This window comes from Phycodurus eques, chromosome 10, assembly GCF_024500275.1.
Source record: "Phycodurus eques isolate BA_2022a chromosome 10, UOR_Pequ_1.1, whole genome shotgun sequence".
Taxonomy (NCBI): domain Eukaryota; kingdom Metazoa; phylum Chordata; class Actinopteri; order Syngnathiformes; family Syngnathidae; genus Phycodurus; species Phycodurus eques.
Window position 1 is genome coordinate 25,584,324 of NC_084534.1, and position 20,509 is coordinate 25,604,832.

At 43.7% G+C, this 20,509-nt stretch overlaps 1 protein-coding gene across 1 annotated transcript; it reads right to left on the reverse strand.

The window, feature by feature from the left end:
* Nucleotides 1-10,459: 10,459 nt before the first annotated feature.
* Nucleotides 10,460-11,806, reverse strand: LOC133408519 (potassium voltage-gated channel subfamily A member 3-like). The gene has a single exon (XM_061687517.1). It carries the CDS (start codon nucleotides 11,804-11,806, stop codon nucleotides 10,460-10,462), a length of 1,347 nt encoding a protein of 448 aa, XP_061543501.1.
* Nucleotides 11,807-20,509: the final 8,703 nt, after the last annotated feature.

Consider the following 20,509-nt stretch of genomic DNA (forward strand, 5'->3'; position numbering starts at 1 on the left):
TATTTATTTGCGTAGGTTCCCCACTTTAATGTTTAAGATCATCAAACAAGTCACAAATTTTGGCCCACTCTCCCTTGCAGAATGGTTTTTGAAGGTTTTCGAGCATGAATGGCCTTTTTAAGGTAATGCCACAACATTACATTACATTACGGATTCAAGTCCAGACTTCGACTAAGGCACTCCAAAACCTTCATTTTTTTGTTTTGTTTTGCTGTTGTGCTTTGGATTATCGTCCTGCTGCAGAACACAAGTGAGCTTTAGCTTCAGGTCACGAACTGATGGCGGAACAGTCTTCTCCAGAATTTACTAATAAAGAGCAAAATTCATGGTTCCATCAATCACAGCAATTTGTCCAGGTCCTGAAGGAGTCAAGCTGCCCCAGACCATCAAACCACCACCGCCATGTTTGATTGTTGGTATGATGGTTTTGTTTTTTGTTTTTTTTCTGAAAATGTGTTACATTTACGGCAGACGTAATGCCACACACACCTTCCCAAAAGTTCTTATCTTCAGTCCATAGAATATTGTCCCAAAAGTCATGGGAAAAAATTCAGATTTTTAGTTTTTCTTTTTTTGCAAAGATGTTGGTTTTTGTCTTGGAACTCTGCCATTGATATATTTTTGCCTGGTTTCTTCCTTATTGCTGAGTCATGTACACTGACCTTAACTGAGGAAAGAAAGGCCTGCAGTTCTTTACATGTTGTCCTGGGTTCCTTTGTGACCTCCTGGATGAGTCATCGCTGTGCTTTTTTTTGTATACCAGCCACTCTTGGGAAGGTTCACCACTGTTCCATTTTTTTCTCCACTTGAGAATAATGGCTCTCACCGTGGTTCACTTGAGTCCTAATCATTTAGAAATGGCTTTGTAACCCTTGTCAGACTGATAGATTTCAGTTACTTCATTTCTCACCTTTTTTTTTTTATTATTTCTTTGGATCGTGATATTTTGTTGCACCTTTCTGAGATCTTTGAGACTTCATTTTGTCAAACAGGTTCAATCTAAGTGATTTCTTAATTAACAGGCCTGGAGGTCATCGGACTTGGGTGTGGTCAGTGAAAATGAACCATAAAATGTGATTAGCCAGAGTTAATTCATGATTTAACAAGGAGGGGCAGTTACTTTTTCCACACAGAGCCAGGTAAGCTTTGAATAGTTTTTCTCCTTAATGGAAAAAAAAAAATCACCATTTAAAAACTGCTGTTTATATTACTTTATCTTTGTCTGATATTTACCTTTGTTTGATGATCGTAAACATTAAAGTGGGGAAACTAAAAAATCTATAAGGATTTGAGAAGCGCCCTGATAATCGTGTCAAGCATGTGAACTAAAAAGTTCTATCTATCTATCTATCTATCTATCTATCTATCTATCTATCTATCTATCTATCTATCTATCTATCTATCTATCTATCTATCTATCTATCTATCTATCTATCTATCTATCTATCTATCTATCTATCTATCTATCTATCTATCTATCTATCTATCTATCTATCCATTTATCCATCTATCCAATTGCAAGCTTCCCCAGCAACAAAGCGTCCATTTATAATAGATAAAAAGGTGACAAAAATAGAGCTAAAGCTCCATTGCGGCTATTTTTGGCAGACAGACCAACGTGGATCAATGGCATCGTGTAGTCAGCATTCAGGGAAGCGTCGACACAGGCACAATGACCGAACATGACATCGGGAGACAGGCCAAAGGTTATCGGGAATCCCGTCACATATGAGGAGAGGGATGGGAAGGCAGTCGCTGTGTTTGTGTTGGAGGAGGGTGTGGGGGGTGGGAGGTGTTGACTTGTGAGGCTTTGCCAAGGTTAGTGCTGGCAGAGTCCATCAAGGCTGCGACACACGCTGATGCCTCTCACTGTCTCCATAATGGCTTTCCCAAGTTTCCTGTGACAGGGCGGCCATTATTTATGACTCAAGGGGGCCGTTCGTGTGGGCTCCCGGGCAGGCGCGGCTCGCTTCGCATTAGCGTGTCGCCTTTAATTAAACGCGAAGGCACTCGCCACATTCTTCTGCATGCAGTGCCAGTGGTGATCACAGCAGACAGCGGCTGTCCTGGAACACAGCAAAGTACGTGAAATGTAATGGAACGGGCCCCATGATGATGATGCATTGCAGACACCAAAAACGGACAAAATATTGGGACAGATGGCTGTTGTCCACACAGGAAGTGAAACCAGGTTGACTTTGTGATTTCACATTTACTATACGTAATAACAATAGAAAAATATATAAATCAGTCTGTCCACTCACATACACGCTTTTTCTGTCTTAATAAAAGTTACAATAAAAATGTATTTTTATTCACAAAACATGCTTATAAGGTTAATTGAAGACTAAATTGTCCCTGGGTGTGAATGGGAGTGTGAATGATTGTTTACTGACAGAAAACAAACGGGTGAGTAGCAACTAACCTCCAGGTCCAGTAAAACAGTAGTTATTTTTATTGTGCCGATACTGTATATGCTCTTGGAAGATTGGGGCCAGGTTGTGTAATGCTCCGTAATCCACATATAGCATAACAGGTAAACTCACACTTTGTTGACGTTGCAGCAAAACACCAATTAGCCACGGGGGGGCAGGCAAACGTGTTAAGGCAGAACTTTTGGTTGGCTGCTGAAGACTGAGGGGATTCCCGGGAGTAAGAAGAAGCGGGAAGGTCAGGGACAGACAGGGTCAGGCACGGAAGATTAATCCCAGGAAAAGTGCTGGAGAGTCACAGCTCAACGGTATAGAAAAATATGGATGGATACAAAATAGAATGTAAAACGTTTTATTTTATTTTTCCATGTGATTGCCCATTTATTGCACGATGACGTAAATGCCTGTGGGCTTGTGATCTTGTGATTGTCTTTAAAAGAGATAATACTATCTGCAGTTTCAGTTTTTGAAATAAAACCTTAATTTTCAACAGGTTTTAAATAGCTTTTTGCTTTTGCAGTGATACGAAACGATGTCGTACTAGGCAGTCTGCTTTTTCTCTAACTATACATACAGAATACAGCATACAGAAGAATTCAGATCGGGGGATGGGCTTATGTTCTTGTCCAACCCATGATTGATTTATTAATTAATTGATCAAGATGTAATGCGTCAAAACTTTTGTCCATATGTTAGGTAAGAGGATAAAGATTAAAATGTTAAATCTTTTGATGTTCTGCTTCTCGAGACGCTGGCAGCCCGATGCGTATAATCCTTATCGGGGAATTATTCTCATACTAAAACCGTCTTATCCTCATCCAGCGTGTTGTTCTCCCACCTCCGGTGTACGCAGCTGACATCCCTCGACGGCCGCGCACTTCACTTCCTCTCCGAGGCGTCTTCGCCGAGGCTCTTTTCGGGACATCTGAGAGGGGTCGCAGATGGAGAGAACGGTGGGGGTGGAGGAGAGGAAGTCGGGATCGTGAGGGCGAGTGGAGTGGTGGATCATCAGATGGACGCCCAGCAGGATGAGACAAGAACACTTGCTACTCTGCATTTGGGTTATGGGGCGTAATATATACCCGTACAGTATGTACCACCTTTCTTTCAAAATACAGTTTATATTTAATATAGAGTAGTGGTTGAACATGACTGTCTGTTTTCTATCAAGGGCCCTACATCCTGCATAAGGCAATTGTTTTTTTCCCCATTGCCTAAATGGGGACATTATAATTGAGCCCTGTGAATTCTGCCCGGCAACAAGCACATGCCAAGCATGTGGCAAGAGCAGGAAAAATATGAGTTCTTTTGTCTTTCTACATGTAGAAAGTCCAGCAAATACAGGTTTTACTGTATCATGAATTATTGGTGATACGTAAATACATAATCTTAGTAATTAAATTCTCCCATGTCATTGAATGCCTTATGACAATCAATAATTTACTATTAAAATGAGGGATGTTCAATACCACTTTTTTTTCCCCAGACCGATACCAGTACGAGTATTCACTCTTGGGTACTCACCGATACTGATACCGAGTATCGATCGCACTAATACATTTGATACATAAACAAAAAAGAAAAACACACACACACAATGACAGATAATTGTGAACATAGATTTTTCTTTCTGAGCCACGTGATGATTCGGCCATGTGTCACACTCCCACAGTCTAGCGCCAACTACTGGCAAGGAGGACTTATTCAATGTTTGGTTTTTGGCCTTTGTTGTTGGCGGCTGTTATCAGCAGCCTTTATGAGTACCCGGTACCTTGAAATAAGGTCGGTATCGGCCCGATACCGATACCTAATACGGTAATCGGCCATTCCTAATTAAAATAATGCGTCTAATCAACGATATATAATATTTCAATGAAGAAAAAAAATATATTTTCAAAACAAAGAAATAGTATCATTTAATTCATAATTATTGAATTACTACAAAAATATTTAATTGGATGAATTAACCTAAAATGGACAAACGAAATGGGACACACGGCAATCACACAAACAGTGAAAATAAACGTTTTTTTCTTTGCAGAACATGAAACAGGCACAGCATATTCAAAAAACATATTTGAAAAAGAGCATGACTCAGGAGGCGAGTGAGTCAGTGTCACTGAAGCAGGGATCCCCTTGTGTTGCCTGACACAGTGTGTGTGTGCGTGTGTGTGTGCGCGTGTGTGTCTGCGTGCGTGCGTGTGTGTACGTGTGTGTCCGCACTGTGTGAAATTCAAGTCAAGGTAAGCATTTCCTTCGGCAACACTGCATTATATTACAGCAAGGTCACATTTGAAATAAGACTCCCTTTCGTAGGAGGTGCAGGAAGGGCCTGAAATGATGATGAGGATGATGATGATGATGATGGTCGAGTATTCGAGAGCCATGATTTAGCACAATGAAATACAGACAGGTGTTGAGCGAGGGAGAGAAAGTGCCGCAATGTGCGCTGCATGCAGCAAAGACATCCGGTGCGCTGTGGGACGTGAGGGATTTACAGCGGCTGAGTCACAGAGACGATGCGATGCCTGACTTTTTGGGTTTTCGGAGAACCGGATAAACAGCGAGCATGACTTTTTTTAAATGTTACATTTAAAGTGGTGCAGAGACTCAAGAGTGACTCCGACTTCAGAGTTTTTTGTTTTTGTTTGGTTTTTTTTAGACACAATGGTGCCTTGAGAGTTTAACTCGTACCGTGACCATGCCCGCTACTCAAAAGACTGGGTGGAAATGCCATTGCACTCCTGCTGGCGTGTGCACCTTGACCACCAGGGCACAGTATATTAACCGACATAAAGACACACATGGAGAGTTTCACAACTGACTCAGTAAGCTGCAACAACAGCAATATTAGTCGATTTCTGAGAGTAAAAATATATGCTCGTGAGTATGGTTATATTGTCAGTCGATATGTGTTTGCCCCACCATTTGTGTTCAAATAACCGTTGCTTAAAGGGGAACTAAACCACTTTATTTTTTTTATTTTTTATTTTTGCAATAGTACGTTGTTATGTGCCAGCAGTTGTCAAAACATTGATTCTTATTGTGCTTGCAGAATAAGAAGTAAAGACCACAATTCAATGGGAAGGAGGGCCGCCCATGTCGCCCTCTGTCGCAGACGCGTAGTGATGATGAAGCGCCAGTAGAGGGTGCCCAACTGCCACAACGCTCAATTGAAATGTGTCAGCAGTGTCTCACGGTTCAACATCTGGATTCTTAAGCGCGATTCGTTAAGAATTCGATTAAGGTTCAATTCGATTAGTCGCTAGCTGCTAGCGCCGCACATATAAGGGTTACGTCGGGTAATGCACTTCCAAACGCATTCCGTAAGCTCCGGATTGTTTGGAAACTCAGAGCTGAGATGATAAAGAGAGATAAGATAGCCAGACAGAGATGTTAAGCGGTATAGAAAATGGTTGGATGGAAGGACGCCTCTTTTAAGAGTTGTGCCCACACAACAGCCACCAACATGCCGTAAAAGTGGCGCATGGCAGCATGGCGCGCTTCTCCTCCGATAACACACGGGCGCCCCGGGCCACACTTGAACTTCACTTGAAGCTCATTCATCACAAACCAGAGGAAGTAAAAGCGGCGTGTGCATTCGGTGCAATTATTCACAGCTCTCGGCGCTTTGTCTGTGATATTTCCCCACCGTGCCCTAAAACGGCGACTTAGTGGTGCCGGAAATAGCAAGAAGCGAGCTTGTTGCCATTCACGAGTCCATCCGTCCGTCCTTCTGCTCTGTGGCGTGTGCGTAATTGCACTTTGGGGGCCATTCGTGAAATTCACTGCTCTTCACGGACATGTGGGCTCCGGGCCTCCACTCAGACAAAAGGAAGCGCCGTCTCCGCACAAGGGAGTCATGGCAAGTCCATTGAGGATGTCCGCACAGAGGGTATGCAGCCGAGCCATAGATACTGGACTAACATGGCTCAGGTTACCCATAATTCTCTGCTAAACGAGGCTGGAGTGCTTGGTCTTGGTCATGTGACAACAGTATGCACTGAGACTTGAAAACTGCATGCAGATTGGCTGTTTGGCATCAATATTTCATCCCTCCATCCATCCATCCATTTCCTTTACCGATTCTCCTCACCAGGGTCGCGTGGGTGCCGGAGCCAATCCCAGCTATCTTCGGGCGAGAGGCGGGGTACACCCTGAACCGGTCGCCAGCCAATCGCGGGGCACACGAAACAAACAACCATTCACATTCACATTCACACCTACGGGCAATTTAGAGTATGCAATTTAACTAGCATGCATGTTTTTGGGATGTGGAAGGAACCGTAGTGCCCGGACAAAAGCCACGCAGGCACGGGGAGAACATGCAAACTCCACACAGGCGGGGCCGGGATTTGAACCCCGGACACCAGTACTGTGAGGGGGATCTGCTAACCAGTCGTCCACCGTGCCGGCCCAATATTTCAAATGCTTTAATTTATTTGTAATTATTTTATGATTACATTAAAAGTACTTAAATATGAGGTATTATATTCATATTTCAGATCTCACCCATAATTTTCTGCTAAATATATCCCAGGTGGCTTTCTATCAGGGCCCGACCAATTAATTGGCTGACCGATTTAATTGGCTGATGTTAGCCCTTTTTAAATAAGCGAGAGAGAGATAAAGAGAGAAAAATTGACAAAAAAAAATCGACAAAACCTACACTGTAATTCTTGATCCTTGGGATATTTTGTCAAAAGATTGACATAGAATTCAGCACACACGAGAAATGTTTTAAATGGTGGAAAAAAAAAAAAAATTTATTAGCGCTTATTAGAATGTGGAGGTGTACCTAATAAATTGCGAAAGAAGTCCCAGCAGACACTCGACAACATGAGACCTAAGAAAAAAAAAAATACTGTGGATCAAAACTTCCATCCATCCATTTTCTGAGCCGCTTCTCCTCACAAGGGTCACGGGCATGCTGGAGCCTATCCCAGCTGCAGGGGTACACCCTGAACTGGTTGCCAGCCAATCGCAGGGCACATAGAATCAATCAACCATTCGCAGTCACGCCTACGGGCAATTTAGAGTCTCCAATTAATGCATGTTTTTGGGATGTGGGAGGAAACCGGAGTGCCCGGAGAAAACCCACGCAGGCACGGGGAGAACATGCAAACTCCAAACAGGCGGGGCCGGGGATTGAACCAGGGTCCTCAGAACTGGGAGGCTGACGCTCTAACCAGTCGGCCACCGTGCCGCCGAATCAAAGCATTTGAATAAAGAGAAAAAAACTTATTATTATTATTATTTTTTGTTTGTTTTTTTACTTAAGATATTTATAACAATATTCTGCTTGGAATAGTTTTTAAAATCGGGACAATTTAGGATAATCACTGGTGAATAAAGTAAATACTGTGTCGTAATAGCTCAGTTTGTCCACTAGAGAGAAGTGTTGAGCTATTGTAAAATCCCTTGCATTGATTAAATATGAACATGAAATGTATGGATACATTTTTTAAAGTAGCTTAAGTAGTAGTAAGTAGCTTTGTATTATTATTTAGCTTTTTTAAAATTTTTATTTAAATTAATGATGTATTCTTATCTCGTTTGATTTGCTCTCATGTGTTATATTATTGTTTGACAATGTAAAATGCTAGTTTAATAGATCATTTTTTTATTTCAAGTCCATTTGTAAACTTCTAAAATGCTAATGTTAGGTTAAATATAACATTTCACAAACAAATGTTTTAAATGTCTATTCTTATGTTTATTTGTTTGTTTTTAATTCATAGGACTTTCAGTGCACGACCATGAAATCTTTGAAAAGCAGTCATTATCAAACAAAGATGCATTTATTATTAATACTAGTTATGGTTGATATATTGATATAAATAATAAACATGTTTCCCTTTGTTGTCGCTTCACAGGCAAAAAAAATCAAATTTGAAACTGAGCCAAAGGAATTGAATTCCTCTTGACCTCGTGACCTTTATATTGTCGTTAAACACAAAAGTTACAACAAGTCCGTGAATGTCGTGTAACAATTTGTTTTATTTACAATAGACTACATATAGGCAACTCTGAATTGAAATAATAAAAAAAAAAAAAAATTATAAAGTACACACAGGACATAACATTAAGCACACCTGCACCTTATGAAGCAGGGTAAACACACACCGATAAAGATTATCCTGAGCGATTATCCTGTGGTGCTGGGGTGCGTTAAATGTGATTATTTTGCTCGTAAAACGATCGGGGGCAACAATCGTAGACGTTAAACACATTTTAGGGTCTGACCCACGGACGTTTTGATTAGTGGCCTGATAGGCAATTAAGCAGGGTGCACACATACCAATAATCGGGCCTAATTTGAGCACTTCTCACCCTTGCGATCAAAGTCAGCAAAGGCCCGATTTTTCGGCTGTCTGTAAAAAGATTCTCCTGAGCGATCATCGTGTGATTATTTTCCTCCCCGATCTGCCGCCAATATTTACGATAGCAAATCCTTTTGTGCGGTCAATTGCAGCGGCTGACTTTTTCCCCTTCACGTGTGGGGTCGATGATAAACATATGAAATCAATAATAATCCCCTGACAGCATTTAGTCAAATGTGAGCATTAACACCTTTTAAAACGCTGCCCTTTTTTTTCTCTTCGCATTCATTAAACCATTTTCGACAGGTGCACGTGCCACAGGAAACGATCCAACTTCATTTAAATGGCCGTAAAACGATTATTCATTTCGTAAAAATAATTGCTCCTCCATGTCAGCGACGTATAGTGACAGACAGGACAATGACATGCTCCTCCACTAGATGGCAGAAGGCACACAATTAACCTGCGTTTGATACAACACAATAAGTCATAAAGTACATTTGTGAGTAAATGGGGATCATCATTATTTCATGTAGCAACTTTTGGGGACATTTTTCTGTGGTGGTGTGCGGTGATTTTTTTATTTTTTAAATGTAAAATGGGTGTCTTGGCTCAGTAAATGTTTCAAGGTTGGGAAACACGGACATGGCGAGTGTGCCTAATAAAATGTCCTGTGAACCTCTTTACCCATCAGTGACACCCCCCCCCCACACACACACACATTGAGATATATGTTATAGGCACCATGAGGGGATATATATATATATTAAACAAGCCACTTATTTTTTCACAAAAATAAATTCATATTTCAAAATGGAAATTAGGATGAAGAATAACACTAAATTTAAATATATATTCAAAACTACATTACTGAGACAATGTAGGGATATTCAGCTTTCGGGTAAATTTGGGGGTAAAGAACCTTGAACATAAACTTAATTTGAGCTGAATGAACATTTCAAATTGTTCGCCGTTTACAGTACTTATTTTTTTTTTTGCACAACTTTTCTGTTGTCTAATAATGAATGGCACAACTTCACAACAGGTGTTTGATGCATGAATGGACCAATACATTTCCGAGGGTCGTATGCCTTTCTGTGACTCCTCCAGTCTTCCCGTGACAACCCGCTGATGGCACTGTGCGCCACTGACCTCAGTGACCTCTCCTGCCCGCCAATAAATATTCCGATTGAAGCCTCGCAATGTTGGTCAACTGTTAGCCGATGTCAGAATGTGAACAGGATGACGAAGAGCACAGTTTAAACACAAATTCTTATTGAGGAGGGAATTGATCAAAAAGAGGTTATGAATTCTGCCATTCATTTCCTTGTTAGAGAGGGGGGCGGGGGGGAGTATTGAGACATTGAACGTGCAAGTTCTATCTGTCTTCTTGTTGTTTTGTTGTTGTTGTTGTTGTTTTTAAGCAGTGTTGACGTAAACCATATGGAAACATGCTTTGCAGACAAAAAAAAGAGGAAGAGGAATGGAAAAAAAGACTTCCAAACGGTCCAATTAAATTCACCTGCAGGTGATATGGTACATTTTAGGTTCATCCTGAAATTGAACCCTGATCTTAACATCCCCCACCTTTTGTGCATTTTATGTGGGAAAATGATAGTTTGTCCGCAGATATGAGCAATATCCCCCCCCAAAAAAAAAAAATTAATAATAATAATGTGGCTACTTTGGTCCCAGTGTTGCACTTCAGACGTCCGTGAAGATCTCGGTCATATTCACGAGGTTGCGGGTGTTGGGACGAGGCCGCTCGTCGCACGACCCCCGCGGCCGCGGGGGCTCCGCGCCGGGCAGGGGGTCGCAGCTGGCGGCTCGCGGGGCGTCGCTCGGCGGCCGTTCGTCGGCGTCCGTCTCGCGGTGGTAGAAGTAGTTGAAGTTGGACACGATGACGGGCACCGGCAGCGCGATGGTCAGCACGCCGGCGATGGCGCACAGCGAGCCCACGATCTTGCCCCCGACGGTCACCGGGTGCATGTCCCCGTAGCCCACCGTCGTCATGGTGACCACCGCCCACCAGAAGGCGTCCGGAATGCTGGCGAAGCTCGACGCGGGGTCGTCGGCTTCGGCGAAGTACACCGCGCTGGAGAAGAGGATGACCCCGATGAAGAGGAAGAAAATGAGCAAGCCCAGCTCTCGCATGCTGGCCTTGAGGGTCCGGCCCAGGATCTGGAGCCCCTTGGAGTGGCGCGACAGCTTGAAGATGCGGAAGACCCTCACCAGGCGGATGACCCGCAGGATGGCGAGGGACGTGGCCTGCTGGCCGCCCCCGCCGCTCTCCGTCTCGGCCAGCTCGGTGCCCAGCGTGATGAAGTACGGGACGATGGCCACCACGTCGATGACGTTCATGATGTTCCTGGAGAAGGAGGTCTTGCTGGGGCACGCGAAGAGGCGCACCAGGAGCTCGAAGGAGAACCAGACGATGCACAGGGTCTCGACGACGAAGAAGGGGTCCGCGAAGGGGCTCGTCGCGGAGGAGGGGCCGCCGGCGGTGGCGTTAGAATCGGGGGCGAGCTGCGCGCACCGCCGGTCGCGCTCGTCCCGGAACTCCGGGAGCGTCTCCGTGCAGAAGATGGCGATGGAGATGAGGATGACGAGCACGGACACGATGGCGATGCCCCGCGCCGGACCCGAGCTCTCCGGGTACTCGAAGAGCAGCCAGATTTGCTTCTGGAAGTGGTTCTTGGGCACCACGCGCTCCTCCTCCCCGATGAAGCCTTCGTCCTCTCGGAATTTCTCCACGGCGTCCTCGCCGAGTTGATAGAAGCGAATTTCCTCGGAGAAGATGTCCACGGGCACGTCGACGGGTCTTCGGATGCGCCCGCCGGACTGGTAGTAGTGGAGGATGCCGTCGAAGCTGGGTCGGTTCCGGTCGAAGAAGTACTCGTTGCGGAGGGGGTCGAAGTAGCGCATCCTCTTGCGGGGGTCGCCCAGCAGCGTCTCGGGGAACTGGTTGAAAGTTTGCAGCTGGGTCTCGAAGCGCAAACCCGAGATGTTGACGACGACGCGCGGGTTCTGGTTCCGGTTCTCCGCCGTCATGTCGTCGTCGGGATCACGCCCGAGTCCCGGCGGTCCATACGGGTGACCCGCGCTCGGCTCGCTCCAGCATCCACGATCCGGGATCCCACCGTCCCAGCGCAAACGCGTACACACCCGCCAACCGCGCGCGCATATGTCTCACTCTCGCTCACACACACACACACACACGCACGCACACGCGCACGCACAAACACGCGCGCGCGACACGCTCAAAGGCACGCGAAGGGCCAAATCATTAGGTACACTCGAGAGCTTGGACGCCAGTCTCATGGAACCAAATAAGACCGTGGTCCAAAATATCAACACGCTACAAAACCACAATAAGAAGAATATGATACGTATTCGTTGCATATCATTACCAAAAAAAAAAAAAAAAAGGCAGCACAAGAAGGGAAGTCATTCAAGAAAAGCCAACTTGACGACATTGTTGTCATGATAACGTCCATGCATTATTTATTCAAATTGGAATGTCGAACTATTATTGGCCTTGGCATACTAACATATACAGTGGATATAGAAAAATCGACACACCCCTTTTCAAATGCCAGAGTTTTTGTCATATGAAACACAAGACCGAGAAACATTTCCAAACTCCCCCCATCGTTAAAGTGACCAATCAGCTATAAAAAAAATAAAAATCAATTTTTAAAAGAATTTAGAGAGGGTTTGGGATGATCCGATGAAGCAGTTTGAATTTTTTGGCCATGATTACAAAAGGGTACGTAATGTTTGGCGCAAACGCAACATTGCTAGGAAGACGAAAAAGAAGACGAAAGAAAGAAAAGAAAAGAAAAAGAAAATATTTCCCTTTCAATTTTTGTTTTCCAAGTCACATTTATGGCGAAAAAAGTTTTGAAATGATCTGTTACAAAAAAACAAAAAAAAGAGGACATTTGAACAGGGGTGTGTCAAATTGTAATATTCACTATAAGTGGGGAAGGAAACTATTCACACCAGAAATGAATGGCCCACACATCTGCAGAGTTTATAGGCATTGTATTTAGTTTTCATTTATTTCTGCAAAAGAGAAACAAATCTGTATTTTATTTTATTTTTTGTAATCATTGCAATTTTATTAGTGGCCTTTACAAGGACAACTGTGAATATTTGTAGTATTCATGCACAGAGCGCTGCAGTAAGCAAGGGTGTCAAACTAAATTTATGCGAGGGCAACACTGGAGTTCTGCTTTCCGTTAGAGGGGCCGCAACGACTGCAAAACCTCATCCTCACTGTTGTTTGAGCGTGCCTCTATCGCAACTCGACTGGATTATTGTAACGCACTTCACTTTGGAGTCAGCCAGCCCTACCTCAAACGTCTCCATTTGGCTCAAAATGCTGCCGCTCACCTCTTAACTGGAACACGTAACCCCCGCTATTTGGGGGGTTGCACCACGAATAGCAGAAATCCACGGGTAATTGAAAATGAATTATTATTATTATATTTTTTAACCTCATAAATTCTTGAATAAGCAGGGATAGGTGAATCCACTGTGTACAACTAGGGTCCAAATTAAGTTAATAAGGGATTTGGATGGATTTCAGTACAGATTTAAAGCCAAAATGAAAACATCAAATTCATTTAGCAAGAAACAATGAAATAGATAGACACTATTTGATTTAGTGGGCTCTAAAAAATTTTTAAAAAAAATAAAATAAATCAATAGAGGATACTATTATGGTGTGCGGGTGTGGCTAATGTTGTGTCTCGTGAGTCCCCTGACAGAAATTGGACTGCTCGCGGCTGAGGTGGTGTCGTTGCTCTCCGAGGTGCTGAACTTCCTCACACACACTCACATACTCAAACAGCTCATCAGCATTTTCTATTTTTCCCACCCAAGCGTGTGCTAACAAAATCGGCATGAAAAAGCATCCCGCGTGTGCGCCTTTGTCAGTGTGCTGTTGTTTCGTGTTCGATCAAAGGCGGTTGCAGTTGTCTGGGGCGAGCAACACGTGTGCGAGGTGAGAGTGGGGTTTTTGGGTTATTAATCAATCCAAATGGGATTCAGCGGTGTCTCTTGTGCATGGCTCATTTTCATTTCCACATGTTAAAAAAATGGGGGGGGGGGGGGGGGAGAAAAAAAAGAAAGTAGAAGCTGAGCATGTCTAAATATGGTAACACACTCAACATGTAGAAAATCCTCTTAAAGGGATGCCACTGATCTACGAAAAACCTAGTGACCTCTTTTGCAATGACCGAAAAAAATAAAAATAAATCATAGGGCAGTGGAGGGTATGCTGGGAGCCGTATTTCTCCATACAAACTTCAAATACAGTTCCTATGATAAGTCTACACACCCCTGCTAAATGTCAGTGGTTTGCGATACAAAAAAATACAAATAAAATTAGACCACCATTAATGTGACCTACAACCTGTACAACTCTACTGAAAGGTGTCTTTTTGTATCCTTTCAAGAGGGGAAGTAAAAATAAATGGCTGGGGGGAAAAAATGCGGTTGCACAAGTGTGCACAGCCGCGTAACTGGAATGTGGCCGTGTTAAGAAGGAACCAATCACATTCAAACTCGTGTTAAAAGGGAGTCAGCACAAACCTGCCACCATGTAAAGTGTCTCTGATTAACCCCAGATTTCAGATGATTTAGTAGGCTTTTTCGACACTTTATTTTGCTTCCTAGCAGAAGCGTGAACATTTTGCGCTAACACCGAGTGGTTCTTCGAACGGTCCAGAATTCCTTCCAAGTTTGTCGAGATTTTTCAGCTGAAGAAAAGCAGTGGCACGGTAGTTATGTTCTTCTCCTGGTCACGACAATCTCCCAAACAAGTGAGGGAAAATGGGAAGCGCAAGTTAAGAATGTTCAAATGTTACTTAAAACGACACCTGTACGGGAAATAAAGGTGTCACCATGGTGACAAAATGTATTATTTCCATGAGTATTATTTCCAATTGAAAAATTGGAAAGTTGACATTAGAACAACTTGAAAGTCAACAAGCGTTGCGGAACAAATTGTGTTGGACTTTGGCTGTTCCTCCTCCTTCCATCCTTTTGTACAATTTCCTATGAAATTGTCCTTAGAAGAATTTGATCTAAAAATAACTTGCAACATTTGGGCAAAAGCCTTCGTACTTTCAAATGTTGATTATTTACTGATTTCGTTGTTGACGTTATTGCGGCTCCAGCATGAAATTTGAGGTTGCAAGCGACATCCAGGGAAAGTTGCGTCTGGAGTTTGTCTCCACGGCAACTGACTGTTGTTGTCCCTCCCCCACCCCCAAAGAGAAAAGTAGTTCGAGTTGAAGACGTTACATAACGTCCGCTTTGGCTTGTGCAGGAGTAAATCGACCTAAGAGACTTTGTGTGATGTGCTCCCACTGAGAAATGAATGATGTTACATATTGGGATTAAGTGGAAGAGGCTTCCACGATATATGTGTGTGTGTGTGTGTGTGTTTTGAAAGTAAGGCTACTTATCACTACGTCCAGATAAAAGGCTTCGAGGACGCTGGAAGAGACGCTCCCCTTTCAACAGAACCCTATCTGGCCACTCGGCATCTGTTCCCTTGATGCACTTACTTATTTAGGTCACGCTCTGTTCAAACACGGCAGCTTATTGCGTCTGGAGTCGTGTCGCAGCTCAGGGTTCCGACTGGCTTTTTCATTTGGGCGGAAAAAGAAAAAAACAAAAACAAAAACAAGGATTGGACATTTAGACGCCAGGGTAGTGCTGCCGCTCCGATGAGATGGAATGCACCAGGGGCCAGAGAGCGAGAGGAGTCCCATCCAGCCTTTTTTAGGCCAGCGCTGTAAATTCCCACGCTCTCCACCGTCAGCTGGTTATTTAATGTCGGCCGCGTTACTTCCACTGATCCTTCAAGCGTCTCTCGCTTGATATATGCATATTGGAACACGCTCGTTAGCCTTCGTTGGTTTCAACATGAGGTACACCCGCACGATGGAATCAGAAAAAGAGCACTTTTTTATGACTTAACATCTTTAACTGAATAAGAATTCATATTGCATATAACGGTTACGTGCAGAGGCGTATTTAGTCATTTGGCGGCCCGAGGCAAACCCACTTATGGGGCCGTACGCATCCATGTGCTGCCGAGATATTAAATATTTAGGTTAATCATCAACTTAAAAGTGTGAATTGGAGAAAATGATCCTATTTCCTGAGCTGTAAAGTCCTTCAAATCCTTCTTGAGGATTACTATCGAACAAGTTGAATCGTCTGAACACTTTCACTGTAATTGCTAAGAACACTAATCAACATTTAATATAGTGTGCCATTTTAAAACGCTTTCATGCTGACACGATTGTGATGAAAAGCGTCACGAGTGTCACTGTCCACTTCATCTCAACTGCATCCTCCTCGGCTGACACTGCCAGCAGTGCTACTGCTACCGGAGAGAGCGTCCGGCTCTCGCGGTTGTTGGTGACGCGCAATTCGTTAGCACCTTGGACTTTTGGTTTCTCTTCTCAGCTTCTCTTCTTCACTGGCATGACTCTGCTTCAACGTCCTCGCAAAGCGCCAACATGTTTGTTTTCTCGATACTCAACTAAAGTCATTTTCAACAACTGCAGCTGTAACAAAGTGCACAAATGATACAATAATAAATAAATAAAACATAGACCTTTTATTTACCTACTTCCTGAATGAAGTCAGAAGATGGATTAGTCCATTGCATGAGAAGGTAGGAGGGAGAACTCGAAATTAAAACAATAATAAATGCTTTCAATCCAATAAAATGGTATTAATCAGTTTTTAATGAGACATTTGGGGGGCTCCTGGAGAATTTGGGTCTCCAATTATTGCTTGTGGTTGCCTAATGGTTAGTTTGCGTTTGGGTGCCACCCACACAAAGATGCACTCACTCTTTGCCTGCTCAATACCCATGCATTTTTTTTTTTTTTCCGGCACAAGTACCCCTAAAAACTAGCAAATGTTACACCACGTTCTTTAATTTAACTCATTAGACTTGTATCTATGTCAATAAATGCCGAAAACAAAACGAAATATATGCCAGCCAACGAGGGAGTCATTTTTAGGAGGGACACCCTGGATTTTGATTTGTATTGAAAATTGTCTTGATTCGTACAAAGGTTGGGAAGTGTGACTGCCTCAGGTCAACTCTGGATACAAACACAGTGCAGCTCAGCCTCTGGTTAGCGGACGTCATGCGTAGCGATACGCTTTTGGCAATACAGGGGGACCTCGCTATGCCACGGAAAATACAATTTGCTTGCGATGTTAAATATAAATATGCGCGTACCAGACTTAAGTGTCTTGCAGATAGTCCGTGTCGTCGACGGAAAGTAATAACTCTCGGCCTGCTCTTTGAGTAACGAGGCGCAAGGATTGATTCGCCACGCCGGGTGCGGCTTGTGGCGGCCCGGCCGGTCAATAAGAACGAGAGCGAGCGAGAGCGGGATCGATCGGGCGCTCATACATCGGCCGCCCGCCAGATCGCAATCATTACGCGCACACGCGACCGGCCGCCGCGAAGCAAGGTGAAGGTCAAGGTCGTAAATAGCGCTGGCCGCTTTCACTCGCCGTGATGAGAAGCGGCCGGTAGCCGAGGTTACCGCTGATTTGTCTGGAACCCGACGGGCTGCGAAAGTGGCGAGACCTGCTTCCGCTGAGACAATCAGGCAAGGACCCGACTGATTTTGGAAGAATAAACGCCTGTCTGAACACAAAATGTTTGTTGTGGTCAAAGTGGGATTATTATTCTATTGATTTGGGGACCATGAACAGCCAATCACCTTCTTTCTGAGACTGTTGTATATGTTTGTATTTTGGGGGAGGAATGTTGGCTATTGATTGATTGACAAATGTTGGAAATCAGCGCATGTTCTCGCTCATCTTTGGATTTTCCAGCGCAATTGATTTTTGAATCATGTCTTTTACAAGAGTGATTGCCAACCACTGAATGGGCCGCGAGAGATCATCAGGCGTGCCGCGGGAAATCATCTAGTTGAACTTAATAGGTGTGAAAATGATGGTTAGCCTAATAACATAACTGCCTGAGTCATTTTTAACTTACTGGCAAAATATCAAGAAAAAAAGCAAAATGTGCTTGTAAAAAAATGTGTTTTTTCTATGCGTAGATTCGTAGTCAGGTTATAATAATCCGCAAAGGTTGAATCGAAGCAACTGGACTCTATTTTAAAAATTTTTTTCTTGTTTTCTGAAAATATTTAAAAATGAATTGGGCAATTATGCTGTTAGGATAACAAATCAGTGTGTCTTTGGTCATCGATCTATGCCAGTGACATACAGTGAAACAAAACAATGAAATGCTCTTCCACTAGATGGCAGAAGGTACAATTAAACTGTGTATCTGACAGTGGCATTAAAATAGATTTTTTTTCCTTCTTTTTTTTGTTAAACTCAACAGGCCCAGATTTAACAAAGTCGGTAAATTTGCGAATACATTGAGACAGGATTGTGATTATTTCAGCCCATGTACTTTTTGTGAAATTTTTGTTTGGTGGTGTTCCGTGATATTTTTCAAATGTAAAATATGTAGTCAACGTTGGGAAACACTGTGTTACAAGATGGCCATTTTCCTTCTTAATGCTCTTTAAAAAAAAAATTTTTTTTTAATTAAATCCCTTAGAACCTTGAGGGGTTTCCGTCCAAGTATGAACATTATTGATTTTGGATCATACCATGCCTAGATGCTAGGTGATGGAAAAGAAAAGAAAAAGATGAAGACAGGTGGTGCTATTCCAAATGACATTCTGCCAGTGAAACGTGAAGGCCAAGGAGAAGGGAAAAGGATGCACCCCCCCTAAGGGAGGACCTGCTCGGTTCCCTGTATGACAACATTGTCAGTGTGATGAATATGATAAGATGCCCCCTGAGCGCTGGAATACCTCCTTAACATCCGCCCTGACAGGCTAATTGGGAACAGGTGGGTGCCATGATTGGGTATAAAAGGAGTTTCCCTGAATTGCTCACTCATTCACAAGCAAAGATGGGGCGAGGTTCACCTCTTTGTGAACAAGTGCGTGAGAAAATAGTCGAAGAGTTTAAGGACAATGTTCCTCAATGTACAATTGCGAGGAATTTAGGGATTTCATCATCTACGGTCCATAATATCATCAAAAGGTTCAGAGAGTCTGGAGAAATCACTGCATGGAAGCGGCAAGGCCGAAAACCAACAACCTTCGATCCCTAAGGCGGCACTGCATCAAAAACCGACATCAATGTGTAAAGGATATCACCGCGTGGACTCAGGAACACTTCACAAAACCAATGTCAGTCAATACAGTTCGGCGTGACATCCATAAGTGCAATTTGAAACTCTACTATGCAAAGCAAAAGCCATTTATCAACAACACCCAGAAACGCCGCCGGCTTCTCTGGGCCCGAGCTCATCTAAGATGGATTGATGCAAAGTGGAAAAGTGTTCTGTGGTCCGACGAGTCCACATTTCAAATTGTTAAGGAAATCGTGGACGTCATGTCCTCCGGGCCAAGAGGAAGCGAACCATCCGGACTGCTATGGACGCAAAGTTCAAAACCCAGCATCTGTGATGGTATGGGGCTAAAAACAATAAAGTTGATCTGTTTGAACATTAAATATCTTGTCTTTCTAGTGTCCATCCATCCATCCATCCATTTTGTGAGCCGCTTCTCCTCACAAGGGTCACGGGCGTGCTGGAGCCTATCCCAGCTATCATCGGGCAGGAGGCGGGGTACACCCTGAACTGGTTGCCAGCCAATCGCAGGGCACATACAAACAAACAACCATTCGCACACACATTCACACCTACGGGCAATTTAGAGTCTTCAATCAACCTATCATGCATGTTTTTGGGAGGTGGGAGGAAACCGGAGTGCCCGGAGAGAACATGCAAACTCCACACAGGCGGGGCCGGGAATCGAACCCCGGTCCTCAGAACTCTGAGGCAGACGCTCTAACCAGTTTTTCACCGTGCCACCTCTTTGTAGTGTATTCCATTAAATATAGGTTGAACATGATTTGCAAATAATTCAGTTTTTATTTATGTTTAACACAATGTCCCAACTTCATCGGAATTGGGGTTGTAATACTGTTTTGCTCCTCGCTGCCTTTTCTCCTTCTCTGCAGCTAATTAATCCTGCTCCCGAGTGTGAGAACCGACTTGGAAGCGTGTGAAGCAGACACTTTTCAAAAGGGGCAGATGGTCTGACGAAAGTAACCCCTGAAAGGGTGCCAAATTGCAGCACGGCGAGGCGGCGGCACAGGAACGTGGCCCACCAAGGAATCGTGGCGCCGCGGCTCACTTAAGAACTGTTGGTTCAATATTAAACAGCGCGCATATGCTCGGTCAAGCTTGGTCTTTTTTGCAAGCTTGTGCACTTTTGAGGAGAAAATACTGACAACTACTGAGAGAGGTTACAAGGCAGATCGGCATTTAGAAGGAAATGACGTGTTCCAGTGCAAATTGGCCCGCTGGCAACGCAACCTTTAGCGGTAAATTCATGAGGGGAAGTGCACAAATGTGTCGTAATGTCTGGGCACCTGCGCAATCTAATGAGATCCAATACAAGAGCTGTCTTAAAGGGGCGTATAATGGAAAATTGACTTTTTAATTGCTTTTATACAAATAGTTGCGTCCCTGGCGTCAGTGTAAAGTAAATCTTATACCATCTACATATCTTTGAAAATCTGTGAGCGAGCTGTTCTGAAATGTTACGTCACACGTTGGCAATTGTACATAATAGCGCCGCCACGCCGAGATTCTCCACCCAT